General features: G+C 39.0%; 1 protein-coding gene across 3 annotated transcripts; it reads right to left on the bottom strand.

The window, feature by feature from the left end:
* Positions 1–351: 351 nt before the first annotated feature.
* On the bottom strand, positions 352–8,572 carry mthfsd (methenyltetrahydrofolate synthetase domain containing). Of its 3 annotated transcripts, XM_083912132.1 has the most exons (9): positions 8,431–8,470; positions 7,998–8,101; positions 7,551–7,664; positions 7,373–7,486; positions 6,900–7,013; positions 6,678–6,768; positions 4,519–4,631; positions 3,707–3,832; positions 352–2,422 (listed from the first exon to the last, which is right to left on the bottom strand). In XM_083912132.1, exons 1-9 carry the CDS (start codon positions 8,456–8,458, stop codon positions 1,721–1,723), a joined length of 1,506 nt encoding a protein of 501 aa, XP_083768258.1. In that variant the 5' UTR covers positions 8,459–8,470; the 3' UTR covers positions 352–1,720. The 3 variants fall into 3 exon arrangements, with proteins under 3 accessions (XP_083768258.1, XP_083768256.1, XP_083768257.1); XM_083912130.1 differs by lacking the exon at positions 7,551–7,664 and having other exon boundaries at positions 8,431–8,572; XM_083912131.1 differs by lacking the exon at positions 7,373–7,486 and having other exon boundaries at positions 8,431–8,572.
* Between the last annotated feature and the right edge of the window lie 7,006 nt (positions 8,573–15,578).

The following is a 15,578-nucleotide window of genomic DNA, read 5'->3' on the forward strand; positions in this document are numbered from 1 at the left end:
TTTGCTCGCAATCACTAATGTAAAGCAATTTTAATAATTTGTTTTGTAGTTGTGTGAACTCACTGGTCTGAGATATCATGCTGTAAGTTTAGCATTTGACATTTAATTACTGCCTCTTCAGTAGAACACTGTGTATATTTCTATGGATAGCTTCAGGAGTAACAGGTTTTGTTACAACCGGGCTACCACAACGTAGGAGTTGGGTTTTTCAAAATGTCAGTCTCCAAAAAGCACAATCAGTGCAATTTCCTAAATACTGCACACCAGTGTGGAGAAAACCAGCCCTCAAATGTTTGATAAAATCAAGGTAAGATAGTTTTGTTGGAAAAAAGGACACCAAGCTGGAAACAGTACAGTCAAACACTTTAGAAGAGAATATTATGTGTTGCAAACAGACTGTATTAACAACAGTTCATCCAGGCATGGCAGCAACTCTTAAATGGTGAGGATGGCTTCATGCTCAAACTAACATGTAATTTCTATCAACAAAAAGGTACAAATATCACTGTTTAAATGTACAATTTCTATTTTCAAAAAATTCTCAAAAAAACCTAAGCAAGTAGAAACCACAGTAAGCAAGTAGAAATCAAAAAGCATAGCACAATTTAGGCTACGAACCTCTAAACCATTAATATTACATTTTTTAATAAGCCAGGTTTATACATTTGTAATCTGCTTCCAGTTCTTGGTCAAAATACACTGATGGAAAACCGTGTTGATTTTTAGGGCAGAGCCAAATCCAGGGTTGTGTGCGAGGATGAATTCCGAAAATTTCCTACAGTGTCAGAATAATCATGTCTAAATTATGGCTATTTAAACGTATTAGGTTTCTATAGTCTGCTGGGTATATGTTCCCTTCTTCTAAATTTGGTTACAACTGCACAATATGCTATGTCAATTCATGTCAAATGGGCCACATTGCTATTTCACAATTTGGCAAGGCAATAGGAAGGGGATAATGATATTACGGTCTTTCAAATATTATAGATTTTGTGGAGATTTTGTTTAATTTTTAGGAGAGGTGAAAAATGTGTTTTGTAAAGAATTCAAAAACTCTGCGCAGTAAAACATTGGTGTGGTCTATATGAAAGTATGAAAGAGATTTTTAATTTCACTAGAACGCTTCGTGCCTCTGGAATCATCAGGGTTGTATGAGTTGTGTAAATGACCACATGGTGGCGCTCTCTGCCACGACAACTAAGCAGTTTATCTTTGGCTCATGGCCGCAGTCAAATGGTTTTTAGATCAACAAGCAGACAAACGGTCTGAAAACATGACCCTCTTGGAGGAGGAAACATTGATAACTGGTTGTGGAAATACAGAGAACTTAACACTTCACAACTGTACAAAATAACTGTAGTAGGTCGATCTCTAAGAACTGCTTAAAAAAAACAACTTCAAGGACTGAAGGCTCTCAGGACACACAAGACCAGGAGGTGTGTGTGTGAATAAACAAGGCACGTAGGTGTATGGTTAAGTATTTTCAAATGGTATAAACAAAATACCTTTTTAGTGAAATGCTTTTTGATTTTGAACACTTGCATATTATTTTCATATGTTAAGCTCATTAGCCTTATCAGTCAATTTAGAGGTATATGGGTCAAATAACTGATGCCCTCTTGTAATAAAAATCCAAAAATAACAAACTAAATTTTTCTTAAGGCATTTAAGGCTGCTCCAAAAATGAATACTTCCTGGGCTGAGCAATTACTTATTGCTATTACTGCTCAGTCTTTTCATTGGTGTCACTCTCAGTATCTGGTTGGGCTGTTGGTCTTGTTCTCCGATTGGACTGTCCGGTCCTCCTGCCTCCTCGCTGGCTCTTGGCCAGCTCAGCCTGCAGACTGTGACCATTCAGACTGAGGTCCTGCAGAGCCGCCAGGGCCTGCTCCGCAGCCTGGGGGTCGATGTAGTCCAGGAAGGCCCTGTGTTGAGCTCCCTGCCAGGTGAGCCTCAGTGGGGCAGCCTCCCTCTCTCTGAGAGCAATTTTCAGCTCACTAACACGCAGACCAGCAGGGATTCCTCCCAGGTAAACTGTGGTCACACTCAGAGGGAGCTTACGTTGAGACATGACTTCACCTGCGCCCCCCTCTGGGCCCTGCTCCACATTCTCTCCTCTTTTTCCCCTTCCTCTCCCATTACCTCCACCACCATCTCCTCTGCTTTCCTTCCTCACTCTAGCCGGGCGCCACCTTGCTTTCTGCTCTGAGTCCACTATTTTCTCCTGTTTGGATTCTCCCTCATCATCCTGCTTTAGGTTCTGCCTTGGCCTCCGTCTGGTTTGCCTTTTAGGTCGACCGGTCTGCAGACCAGGCTCTGCTGGAACGGGCGCCATCCCCAGCGTTACATCTTTTCCACCCTGTCCCTCCAGATCACGGAGCTCCTTCAGGATGGGAATCTTCTCTAGCTTTTCTGTGTCCAGCTGAAGACACAAAACTGGACAGGCTCAGTAAGGCTGAAAGGGGAAGAGCATCAGACACAGCAAACAAACAGCCCTGTGAGTCAATGCGCCACACCTACCGATGTGTTAAATTAATAACAAAGCGAAAGCTGACAAATTAATTAGTAATAGTCCATCCTGCCCAAAGCTCATGCTAAAGTAATAATACCTTTATAGGAGCAGGACATTTCACTTCCCAAGCAGTTAAAAATAAAGGCCGCTCTCTTGATTTGTTGAGCCTGTTAAGTGTCTTGGCAGCCTTTGATACAGACCAGTCCTGTAAAGGATATACGGGGCTATTGTTTTTACATTGGCCTGTTTGACCCGTCGTTCCCCTGCCCTTGCAGAGCCAAGCTGGCTGGGCAGAGGAGCCTTTGATGATCAGACATGGCCTTCCTGCCAGTGAGGTCACTGGGTCCTGTTTACTTACATGTGTGTCTTAAGGAGTCCAGAGGTTATACACAAACTATCCACACGTGAAGAATAATGCCCCCATCATGTCTAATTAAAGACAAATTATCAGGGGGGAAAACACTCAACATCTCTCTGCCAGTGTCGGTGAATCAGAAGCAGTTTAAGGTCCAGACTCACGTTTAAATATAGACAGAAGGTAAGGTGTGAGTTAAAAATTATACATACACAGTTAATCATTTTGTTTTGTTGGCTGTGTTCCCCCACATTCTTTTTAGTATAGCCGATTGTTATGTGTCTTAGGAGAATTTACTTTATATGCACTGTATGTACTGTATCAAAAAAAACGTATTACTGATTAAAAGAGTTAGCAGAAAAGAAGAAACAAAATAATGATTTGACAATTATTAGAGCAGAGAAATTAACTGCATGAGGTGTGGTGTCATTACACGTACTCAAGAGGGCAGTGTTACTGACCAGAGAGGCTAAATATTTTGGTTAGCGCTTCAGAATAGAGCTCCTCTTTTCAATACGCTTTTATCTGTTCCAGTTAAAGAGTCAAAAATTTATAGTCAGATTAGGTGCGCAAGAAGGAGTCTACAGCTAAAACTTTACAGCACGGTTGGCCAACAGCTCTCCTGTAACACATACATTTTACAAACAAGATGATCTGTTTGTTACACATTTTATTCTATTGGGAATTTTTTACATTTCAACACTAAATTGTGCTCATTAAAAAGTATCCCAGATGCATATGGTCCCATAGAAAAGTGATCTTATTCTAGTGTAATTTAAACTAAATCTCATACAATCCAATGTCATATGCCACAACAAAGAAAAATGATTTTAATTTACCTTAGACCAGATGATTCCCTGTGGTTTGGGGATCTGACAATCTGTTTTAATGACTCTGGTGGGTGTGAGGATGTAGTCCACAGTCAGGTCATGACTTTCTATTAACTCCTCTGGAATGTCCAACACCTGAAAGCACAGATATCCCAATTAGCACAAAAAAAAACCAAATGAATCATGTGTATATTTTAACTAACTATAATTTAGAGAGAATTAAATTATTTGCTTAAACTAGATTTTCAACTTCTGAAATATGCATTTACTCACATATGTGTAAACTGAAGACCTTTGGAATTTATGCCACACATTTGCCATTTTACACACTACAATGCAAGCTGAACAATTGAAAAAAAAAAAAACATACTAAATGATGAATTAAAGTTTTATCCAGACAAGCACCACCTGACAAGTGACATTTAGATTTTTAATGACTTGGTCTTTATTTGAGAGTGACAGCTAAAAACGACCTATTTAACATGGCTTTCGAGTAATCATTCATATTTTCTACTAAAAATTATTCTTTTATTATTCTTAATGTTGGGTTTTTTACTTTCACATATATTTTATCTACTTATCTACTGTCTCTTTGTCTATTTGCCCTTATTTAAATGTGTGTTTTGTATTGTAAAACACTGAGCTAAATCTCTTGTATGAAGCTTATAATTATTATTATTATTATTATTATTAAAGTGAAGCTAGCTTTAATTAAATAATAATTCATCTGTAGGCCAACTGGACAAGAAAAAGAAAATAATTATCAAGTTCCATGATACAACATGAGATCATCAGAACTCTGATGGAAAAAGTAAACTAACCTGGCAGTCATGGACCACAGTAACCACCACAGTAGACTCATTCACAGCTCCCATTGAGACCATCATGCCATACTCCAAGTCAGCAAAGCCCTCTCCTTTTCCAATCCTCAAGCCTGCAGGAGAAGACAAGAGCCAAAAAAAAGACAAGAAAGGCAGGTTTTTGCAATATGTGATACAAAGAATAACAGACTACATTAATATTTGGTGCAGCATTTTCTTGCTTGGACTATATACGCATCTGCATCACATTCAGCCTTTTTAAATGTACTGCAAAAAACAGGATTTTTCATCTAAAAACTGCACGAAAATATAACACACAATTCATAAAAATAACTTGGGAACATGTAAAAACCCTCTGCGACAAATGCTTAATGAGAACCATGTGGCATTGCACACTTACAGCTATTTGAAAGTGTATGCATTATGTTAAACATGTCTATTTCACCGCAGCACTGCATCACGTATCTCAGGCATTTTGAAAATGAGGATCAAAATACATTGCGACTGATGGGACAATTTACATTACAGAACACAGCAGTACCCACACGGAGAACATGGATCTGATTATGTACATCTGCCCCAATACTGATTTCTGTTCTTCTTCACATCTCCCTGACAGGGTTTCCTGGTGCCTCAGTGGGCTAAAAACACACACAATGATCGCAACACAATATAAGACTCATGATTTTTGTCACAAGACATCTCCCAATTTCAGCGTCTGAGACACAAGTAACCCGTTGTTAATGCCACTTCACAGAGCGCTGCTGTTCCTGTTTAAGGAGGGCAGTTGCCGTAGTTATGGAGAAACAGGAAGAGAATGCGTAACGTTAGCAGCCTCTAACTAAAAGAAGGATCTAGTGCCTATAGCGAGGAAACTCTCGGACACTGCTGAGTAACGGAGAAAGGACAGGAAGAGAGATGACCAACTGAAGCCAAGTGATTCACAATGAGACACCGACATCCCTTGTTCTTCTCCTGTCTCACGCAGTTGGTCATTAAAGACCAGGGGACAAATGACTTGTCATCTCTCATGTCAAACTGGACGCAGGAACACGCGTGCACGCACAATATATTATTTTTCGAAATAACGCAAAATTATACATATATTTTTAGATCTGATTACTCGATGGAATAATCGGTAGAATACTAGCCCTAGACAACATTATAACATTTGCTAGCGTTTAGTATTTCTATGGTTGCAGAAAGAAGAACATCATTGCTGACAGTTTAAAGCTCAACATCAAATCTAAAATCTAAAGTTTGGAAGAGATCTCGATTCTGTAAGAAGGAAGGGTCACCTGACCAAAAAAAAAGGGACACTCGACCAAAATTAACAGCTACAAAGTCCAGCGGCAGCATGAATCTTAAAACTCACATAATAAGACGTGGCATGGGGAAAAATACGCGAGTGACAAGGATCATGTGGATGCTAGTAATGTTACAGCGAGCACAAGCAAGAATACAGAGACAAAGTCACAGACTTTAAAAACAGTTCCCAAACACAATTGGGTGAGATCTTAGGTAATCACAGCATCTATAACCCGTTTTGTTGCTCAAGACCTCAGACCTTACAGTGGAGTTAAAGTCATGTTTTTGGTGACATGGTAAATATGTTAGTGGGTTTGTTCACACAGTAGGAGATGTCTATTTTGCCTATTTGAAAAGTAATAAACACAATGACATTTTATTCTGAAATGAGACATTTGTCTTCCATATGCTTCCCGTGCCATAATGTAAAAGGAACAAAAATACTTTGATGAAATATATCTATTTGAAGGTAAGCAGCACTGACACTTTTATAGAAATGTATCGTAGCCCATCTATCTAGAGACGTATCAAATTGTCTCATCAGGGAGATGCACACCGCTCCCGGTTTTGCAAGCAAACACACAGGCCACATATGTGGCTTTAACTAATGTTCATTTATGGGTAAGCAGAGTGATTTAATCTGGTTTTCATGGATTTGATAAACTACTGTCCGTGTGGTGAAACTGGTCTTAGGCTCACAACACTGTGGTGCATAAATATATAAATAATAGACAACTTTATGATTAGGCATTTGTTTATACTAATTTATCATTTGTAAGTGAGTCAAATTTGCAATATCTGTAGGCTCCCGTATTTAATTTAATTGGGTAAAGTGGTGCTTAGTCGGTTACCTTTTTCTGACACTGCCACCGAGCCGACCACTACCAAGTCTACCTTCACCTTCGAATCCAGATCAACGGGCACACTGAAGTCTCTCACACCCTGAAGGAAGATTCAGAAGACATGAAGAGAAGATAAAATAGGAATAAGTTAGAATCGTGGAGGTATCTGAATCATTATGAAATTCTGGGTGAAAATGTCAATGAAAATATATATAATTAGCAAGTTGAAACCTGAGAGGAAGAGCATATGCGTAGCTGTTCTTTGCTGGCTCCCTGGGGAGGAGTGATTTGATTGAAGAGGCCGGTGCGAAGGCGAGGAGTTGGGACCAATAAAGTTTTCTCGGCCTGCAAAAGATGATCCAAAAAAATCAGCCACAAGAACTTTATTATTAATTAATATAATTACTAGATTAATACTGGATTAGAAGGAATTCAGTGAGGGATGGTGAAAATTTTGAAAAATGCAGATTCAAATTCAGCATTCAAAGCATTGATGTGTATCAAATTACACTTCAAGAAGTAAACAAGAGGATTTTATACAGACTACAAAATATTACAGTCTTATTGCTAATGATTTATCAACCAATTTCTAATTTGAACACCCTCAATGAAGATCAAATTGACATCGTAACAGAAAAAAACAGTAAATAAATATCTGTAATACAGCCAGGTTCTTTGTGTGTGCTTCCACAGTGAAGTGCTACCTGTAGCACTGCCAGCCGGGCACCCTCCAGAGGTTTATCAGGATCCACCTTCACCTCAGTGGTCTGGGTGAAGACCTGCAGCTCAGACATCTTGGCACAGGCTGTGAACGCACCCTGGTTGAGAGGAGAGGAGGGTACAAGGGCTGACAACTGTTTTTTTTTTCCAGAGTCAACTTACTTCCAGAGTGATAAAGCGTGCCTGCTGCTGGGGTCTGTCAGGGTTTACTTTGACTGTCTGGCTGGACTTGAACTCCTGCAGGCCTGCAAGCCTGTCACATGCTTGATTTGCACCCTGCCCAGGAAGTACACAGTAAAAGAAAAAAGATGCAGAGCCAGGACAGCCATTAATTACTCAAAACTCAAAAAAATCTAAGAATATGTTCATTATAGATATCTAAAATTTAATTGTGGATATCTAGAATTGAAAGCCCAATGCACATGAATGGCAAAAGAGACGTCATTTGTACTAGTAAGAATGACGTTGTGGATATCTGAAATGGCAATTGGAGATACGAAGAATGTTATTGTGGATATCTAAAATGTAATTACAGATAGGAGTGTGATTCGATTAAATGTTAAAACCGCTTGCCATAATCGACAAATTTACTTTCCCGTGGACACCTGCCTTAAAATTGGGGATTCTGTTGTGAACAGGTCTGGGGAAGTTGGCCAGATTATTGTCCTCGATGTAGTCCCAAACCTTCTGACGGATGTCCCATTTAGTCGCTCCTGGAGAGAAAACGTCACACGTGTTTAATGCTAACGTTAGCCTAACGTTTACAACTGCTAACTGCTACGCATTATGCTAGCATGCGTTGACATTCATTCGTAGCGACAAATAAAACCGTAAACTCACCGGGTACCCTTTTAAAAGCATGCTCGTTACTGTTATTGGCGATTCAAATACAACTCAACTACAACGGAACAGGCTTTATAACAATCTCAAAAGTGAAACACTCCGACGCAGCATTAGCCAGATATGTAACAAATGGTATACGTTAGCATGCATCGACATTCAGATTAAACAACAAAAGAAACGTCACCAGCGTTTAACCTACCGGGGTTTATTGTTATAACAGGCTCCATTGTGTTATTGGTGGTACAAATTCGTCTCTGCTACGACACTCGGGTACACTAAACGCTGTAGAGTCTTACACGTGAGCTATGTAACATAACACTGACGGAACAGCTGCTTGTCAGTGTTTATCATTGCTACGGCGGCACAGACAAGTCAGTTTTAACCAAACGCGAATCCGAAAGCGTCAAGGACTAAAACCATGGAGGATTAACATGACTTAAGTCTCAATAAATAAATAAATGTATAAATAAATACAAGAATAAATAAACGCTGAAATAAATAAATGCATGGATAAATGGGACCTCCTACTTCATTAACATAGACACACAGAGAGACAGAAAAAAATAAATGTAAGTGAACATAAATTTAGGAATAAATGTAAAACATTTTTTTTACATTTATCTATTTATGCATTTATTTATTCTTTGATTTATTTATGTATGCATGCATTTATTTATTGAGACTAAAGTCATGTTTTGTCATCCATACAAAACTGCCTGGGAACCATGTAGTGAAAGAAAGCACAAAAACAAAATGCTGTTGTTGTACAGTGATGCAACTTGCAAGTGAGCTTTACATTTTTTGTTCCACTCTACTTACAATACAATACTTGGTTGCAGCAATTAATTAATTTGAACAAAATGAACTTCAAAATTCCACAAACTAATGCATGCAGGTTTTAGTCACAAACTTCTTCATTCGTCCCACAATGGGGAAATTAAATTTTTTCACTCTTTTATTGTTATACGTTATTTGTGTGTGGGAGAGAGAGAGTGTGTGTGTGAGAGAGAGTTTGTGTGTGTGTGTGTGTGTGTGTGTGTGTTGGATGTTAGGTAGAATGTAACATTTTTCCACATGTTGTTGCAATGTTATTACTATTGTAATATAGTGTTTATCTGCGACACTGTACTTTTATTGTTGTTCATATTTCTTATTTTTAGTACTTCTGATTGCTTTGTACCGCTGCTACGATGACCTAATTTCCCCTCAGGGATAAATAAAGTTATCTATCAATCTATCTAACCCGACTCTTGTAGCCATGAACTAGTGTATCTTGCAGCTAACAGCTGGGACATTAGCACAAACAGGGATGCAACACTGTCACCAAAAAAAATCTATTTTATTTTTCTTACTGTCTTGCCTCAAAATTAATTTTATTTTTATTTTATTATTATTTTATATTTTTTATTAATTAGTTTTTGATTATAAACTTGGCTGTCTGTCATAGGGTGCTAAGGACTAAACTAAGCATGTGCAGAGTGAATCAGGTGATAGGTTGTTCCTGATTGGGGAAATCTGTTTGTTACAAGTGTTACAGCTAGCCTGTGTTACAATCCCCTGTTTACCCTACAATACAGTTAATCATAATGGGCACATGCACTCACATGCCATTTATCACAACAAACAACAGAGAGGCTCAGATTCTGTGTCTTTAAATGTTACTGTAACTCTAACTAAGCCTGTGAATATTCTCATTGGTCCAGGTCATCGTTATCCCCAAAGCAATTTCAGTCAAAAGCAACTGGATTTGGTTCTTTGTCAAGAAAGGGTAACACTAACTATAACTGAAAGTTAAACTGGAGCACCACCTGTAGGCCTTTATTTGTATCATGCTGTTCGGCCCAGTTATTGAACTGCAGAGAATTTGACCTCCACCTTCACCAGAAGGTTTAAGGCAGTCGGGTATTAGTTATCAATACTGACATCATGTATCATTTGGAAAGAACCCCATCTCCCATAGTGTACTTTACCTTCCTGAAATCACCACATTAAACCTCTGCATATGAGCCTCTGTCGTGCTCCAATCATTTCGTTTCATATTGGTCAGGACGTTGCAGTGAAATTCCAGTGGATGGTTGTGTTTGTGGCGGTCTGAAGTAGTTGCAGATGTCTGAAGTATCCCAGTGAAGACAGAAAGTCTTGACATTCTTCCTGTTACTGAAAAAATGCGAAGAGTCCTCTTCTGCTGGTGAGGACTCTTCCATACAAGGAGCTATCACAGAGGAGGGAAAACATTATCCTTGTGAACTTACGAGTATCTGTGTAACTATAACACTAATAAATATATGGCACAACTCTATTTAACTGGACCAAAAAGTAAAGTGAATCAACATATTTAGCCATGTAATCTAGCACTTACAGTAAACATAGAATTTCACTTTCATTTGGAATACACTTTTAAAAACAAACTGTGATGTGCAGTATTAGAAAGGCAAAATATCAAAAAGTGCAAAAATTACAGTAACTACACTACAGATATATAGTAGCAGTCATTTCGACTTCTCAACTTTGTAAGAGAAGGGCAGGTGCTATTAAAGGAATTCTACATCCTTAAATTGGATTCCCCATGTTACCTTAAATTCTTGAAGAAAATTTAGTTTTTCTCACATGCCCCCTCAGTGAACAAAGAATCCAAAACACAAGAACGAATTGAGTAGGCGGCTGTGTGAAGCTCCTATCTACCTTTTAACTATCAAACTAAAGCAAGGGATCTCTGTGTGTGTGTAATTTGCATATCTCGAGAACTGTTCATCTGATCTACTTCACACTTGGCAGAAGTATTGGTGGGGACCCAGTGACATGCTTCGTGGCAAAGGCGGTGCAATTAGGACACGTTTAATATTAATAAACTTTAGTTAGATGAGCAGCAGCAGTGGGGACAGGGCTTCATGGAACTGTTTTTTTTTTGCTGTGGTATTGAAAGAGGTATAGAGTACGGTGTATAATAGCATTCTATTAAAGTTTAAAATTCTGGTTTACTTCTAAGTATTCTAAGTATACTCTAACATTTCTACTACATTATGACTCTTGTATTGATCGGGACCCATGGAACCGCAGTGTCAAGTGTGAAGTTGTTCAGATGAGCAGTTCTCGAGAGAGCTGCAAGCACCAATAATGGATGTCAAAATATCCTCTGTGAAAAAGGCCTGTAGAGGTCCATAATTAAACTCTGTTGCTTTTGCTCTGTGATTTTATTTAATAGAAATACAATATTGCTTCATCCTGCACAAAAATAAATGTGACAAAAGAATGAACTAACATTCCCAAAAGAGCTCTAAACACAAAGTACAGCTGAAGCAGATAAGAATGCCATTTGTTTAGCAGGTAATTGATCATAAACCAAAGTAATGGATATCATTTTGACCTGATGATGATGCTAGATAAAAAGTCAGGTGGGCAAATCACCTTTATAGGGCTGCTGAATCTAATCTACACCTGTTTATTTTGGGGCCATTTAGTAATGTTTTCTAATGATAAATTAGTCTGGGTTACACTTTTTTTTCTACTGCTTCATGTGACCTCTAGACCTCATTTACAGAAGTAGATGTAAGGAGAGTGTGACCCTGTTGATGATGCTGGTATAGTTGTGACTTCTGTTGGTGTCAGATCCTGCCACTAGAGGGCGAGCTCTACTAACAAATTCCATTCAGCAGACATAAACATTATGTCCTGCTTTTCTGAAGGTATAGGATTCAAATGTCCACCCTGTATCACAAACAAGTATTATCTTTATGTCTATATATGTGTCACAACCTTAAACTGTGTTTGATCATCACATATTTTAATCATCTGCCTTGCTGTCTTCCAGGCACCATACCAGAGCTGTGTATGACATAAACTGATCCATCATCAGCTTTAATAATCTGCTTTTAAGTATATCCTCAAATTCTAAAGGCACACACACAATTTCCTCCCTCCAGGGGTCCATAGACCTCCCAGACACCCTATTCTCTTTCTCAGTCTGGGCAGGCTGCCAGCTCAGCTCAGCCCTCCATCCCTTTCTCTCTCTCTCTCTCTCTCTCTCTCTCTCTCTCTCTCTCTCTCTCTCTCTCTCTCTCTCTCTCTCTCTCTCTCTCTCTCTCTCTCTCGCTCTCTCTCTTGCCCTGGATCCCTCTCTGTGTATTCTGTACATACCAAGCCAAGGTTCACAATGCTGCATTTACTAAAACAAGTGGCTTAGAAATGTGCAGTGATGTCGCTGTTCCCAGACCTCCCTCTCTGTGGTGGACTCGCTCTGTGAGGCAGTGCAGCACTCAGACAGCTCTGATGGCAGAGCAGGGCAGGTGGACTGATTGAGAGAGAGGAGAAACCAAATCACCTGTTTGGGAGATCTAGAACAACAGAAGCCGAGAAAAGCAGAGGAGGAGCAGAGTCTTTGGGGAGCAGAGGTCTCGCTGTGTCTACTCTACCCACACACCTACCCCACCCTACTCACTCTCATATGCACACATACAGACACACTCTCCCATCCCCTCTCCCTTCTTGCTGTTCGTCTCCTCCACTCTCCGATGCTGGCGTGGTGAACAGCCGGACACTCTCAGCTGAGCTGCATGGAGGCACAGGGAGGGGCAGGGAGCCCAGGTAAGAGCCATTTTATATTCTTTCTTTTCTCTGTGCCAGGGCTTTGTTCACATTAGCACGGTTTGTTGCAGTGTCTTTGTCTTTTAAATGACTTGTGCTCTGGGCACACTGCCTGCTGTGAGTAAGTGTCTTTCTTAAAACTGCATGTCCAGGATGGTATATACTTTCAACACTTTCTAGAACGGTGGGACTGAATCATATTTGCCAGAAGAACTGGTTTAAATCATGTGACTACATTTTTCTGATTGTCTAGGCAAGATTTAGTCACTGATATATGTTAGGTTTAAATATAGCAGTGCACTTGGATCCTACATTCAAAGCTTCATGTTTAATTTATTGCCGATAAGCACGTCTTTTTATATCCACACATTGTAGGTCAGCCCTGCAAAACCTGGACTGATTAAATACACAGTTCAGTAGAATAGTAGACATTTCAGTACAATAGTGGACACACATGGCCTTTGTGTAAAGGCCATCCAGAGAAGCCAGTGCTGTATGGTTGCACTGCATAATAATTTAGTGCCACTATTGCATTTTAACATTTAAACATTTAAAGGGCTTATAATGTAACTAGGTTTATATACAGTGTAGGCTACGTATATTACAGTGTCAAAGTTCTAATATTAGCTTTTATAAATACAAAGATAAGCATCTCCTAATGTGAGGCAAAGCAAAAATTGTGGTTTATTTGTCAGTTTATTACATTAGTTGCCTCTGAGCCTACAGTGTGCATTAAAATGTTGCTTTATTACTCTGTTGTACTTTAGTGTAAAACCATGTATCGGTCTGCAGCCACTTTAAGTTGCAATTTCAGCAGATATAATGAGAGATGCTTTTTTTCCTATCATGGCTTTGTTCCCATTATCATTGTTTACAGACAGTATCTGAGCAATACGGGCTGATGTCCAGAATGGCAGACTCATGACAAATTGGGATATTATTTGTTCATTATGATGAGATTGAATTAGAGGTAACATCATTATAATGATATATATGACAAGACAGGGTCACAGAGTGTGACGCTGTTGTGAACTAACTCTCGTAAATTAGCATTTCCAGTCCTACTTGAGAAAACTAGAATGAAATATTACTGGAAAATGCACCAAAAAACTCTATAAACTATTTGGAAAATGAATTCTGGAGTAAACATTTTCTTAAGTAATTCCCTGAGCACACTACTTTGGATATCTATTTTTAGAGAAATTGTTTAGAAATACTTATTGCAGAGTATATTGTGAAAAAACAACACTACCATAAAGTACAGAAGCACAGCAACCTGGTGAAAAGGGTGTTGAGAGACGATGTTAATCCCTCCTGTCTGTGCTTCAAACAGGGATGGATTTATTGAACCCAGACACTCAGTTTGATTCTACTTTTGGCAAACACTACATCATTCTCAGTGTCTCTCTCTTGTCTTTCTCCCTCTTTCTCCATCATGTAAGTTGATTTGTAGACAGTCATGGTTGACGGCTCGAGACAGGGTCAGCCGTTGCCTGAAAATACTGCATTTCTAATAGCTGACTGACTTTTACTTTTACTTTTACTTTTATCAGTAACGTTGTATTCTTGTAATTTACTCAAACTTCTTCACAGCAGGTTTCAGCAAGTGTTGGCTGGATCAGACCATCTTTGTAAACATCCTGACTAAGAGCCAGACTCATAATCCACCAAAATACTCAACAATGGGGCGTATGAGCATACATTACGTTGAGAATAGATCAGCAGGAGCCAGTATAGTGTAGCTACACAGGTTTATTTCTTTTATGGCACCTGCATGATATGCATTAAAGTCATGTGCAAATTTCCTAGTAGAACACAAATAGCTTATTAAGACATGGGATTTCATGACTGTCCTGCAACTACAACAGCCCCACTACTCATGACATTTCCTTGGGGGAGGGGTGATGGTATTAGTTCAGACTTAGTTGATAAGATGAGGGCTTAGATGGAGATATTGATAATAAACTGCCTGATGGTTTCTACAAAGAGTGTTTGCTGAGGGTGATGAAATGTAAACCAAAGCTGCTGGTAGAAAGTCTAAATATTGAACAAACATTTCATTATAACAGCAGAGGTAACTGTATAGTCTTTCAGTTTCTGTGGCTCCTCGCTGGGGAAATCAATCAATACTCAGCAATGAACACTGCTTTTCATGGTGAATCAGAATCCGTCATGTTCTGGCTGCTTGGCCCTGTAACACACATTTAGTCTGAAATGAGAAATTCAGCTGTCTAGGAGCATACTGCCAGTAGAAATCGCCTCACCAGCCATCTGGTGATGCCCATCAGAAATCTGCTGTACTCCTACACGTCTGTCCATCAACACTGCTGTTATTTTGCCAAATGACGATCCATACACACAGATGAGTCTTTTTTCTATTATAATTTTCTTTTTAATTTGTTTTTCTTTTAAATCTATTGTATGATTTTATCCAACATGCCTGATTTGTTGCAACAACAAAAATATCGCCTTATCACTTCTGCCTCCTGCAATTAAAAAAAATTATATTAAAATGACATTTTTTAATTTTTTTTGTATTATTTTAGTTAAATGTACACCACTTCTGTACCCCTTCCCTTACCTCATTCAGCCTCATCACATACCCTGCTGTGTTTTCAGAAGTGTCAAACAGGCAAACAGTGTTTGTGCACATTCACATTTGAAGGGATGCTATTTTAGTACCCTCTATTTTCAGACTTTGTTAATAGCCTCTGTGAACTCCTTTTTCCTATTTTGAATGTATTGTAAAGTGTGACCAGGCTCTTG

The sequence above is a fragment of the Echiichthys vipera genome, assembly GCF_963691815.1.
Source record: "Echiichthys vipera genome assembly, chromosome: 1".
Classification (NCBI taxonomy): domain Eukaryota; kingdom Metazoa; phylum Chordata; class Actinopteri; order Perciformes; family Trachinidae; genus Echiichthys; species Echiichthys vipera.

What these genes read in the sequence shown, in the direction of transcription:
- mthfsd (XM_083912132.1), bottom strand. Translation starts at nt 8,458, where the DNA reads ATGGAGCCTGTTATAACAATAAACCCCG. An exon ending in CTGTGGTCCATGACTGCCAG is followed by an intron (nt 3,833 to 4,518) that starts GTTAGTTTACTT and finishes CTGTGCTTTCAG; the next exon opens with GTGTTGGACATTCCAGAGGA. An exon ending in AGGGAATCATCTGGTCTAAG is followed by an intron (nt 2,423 to 3,706) that starts GTAAATTAAAAT and finishes TTGTGTCTTCAG; the next exon opens with CTGGACACAGAAAAGCTAGA.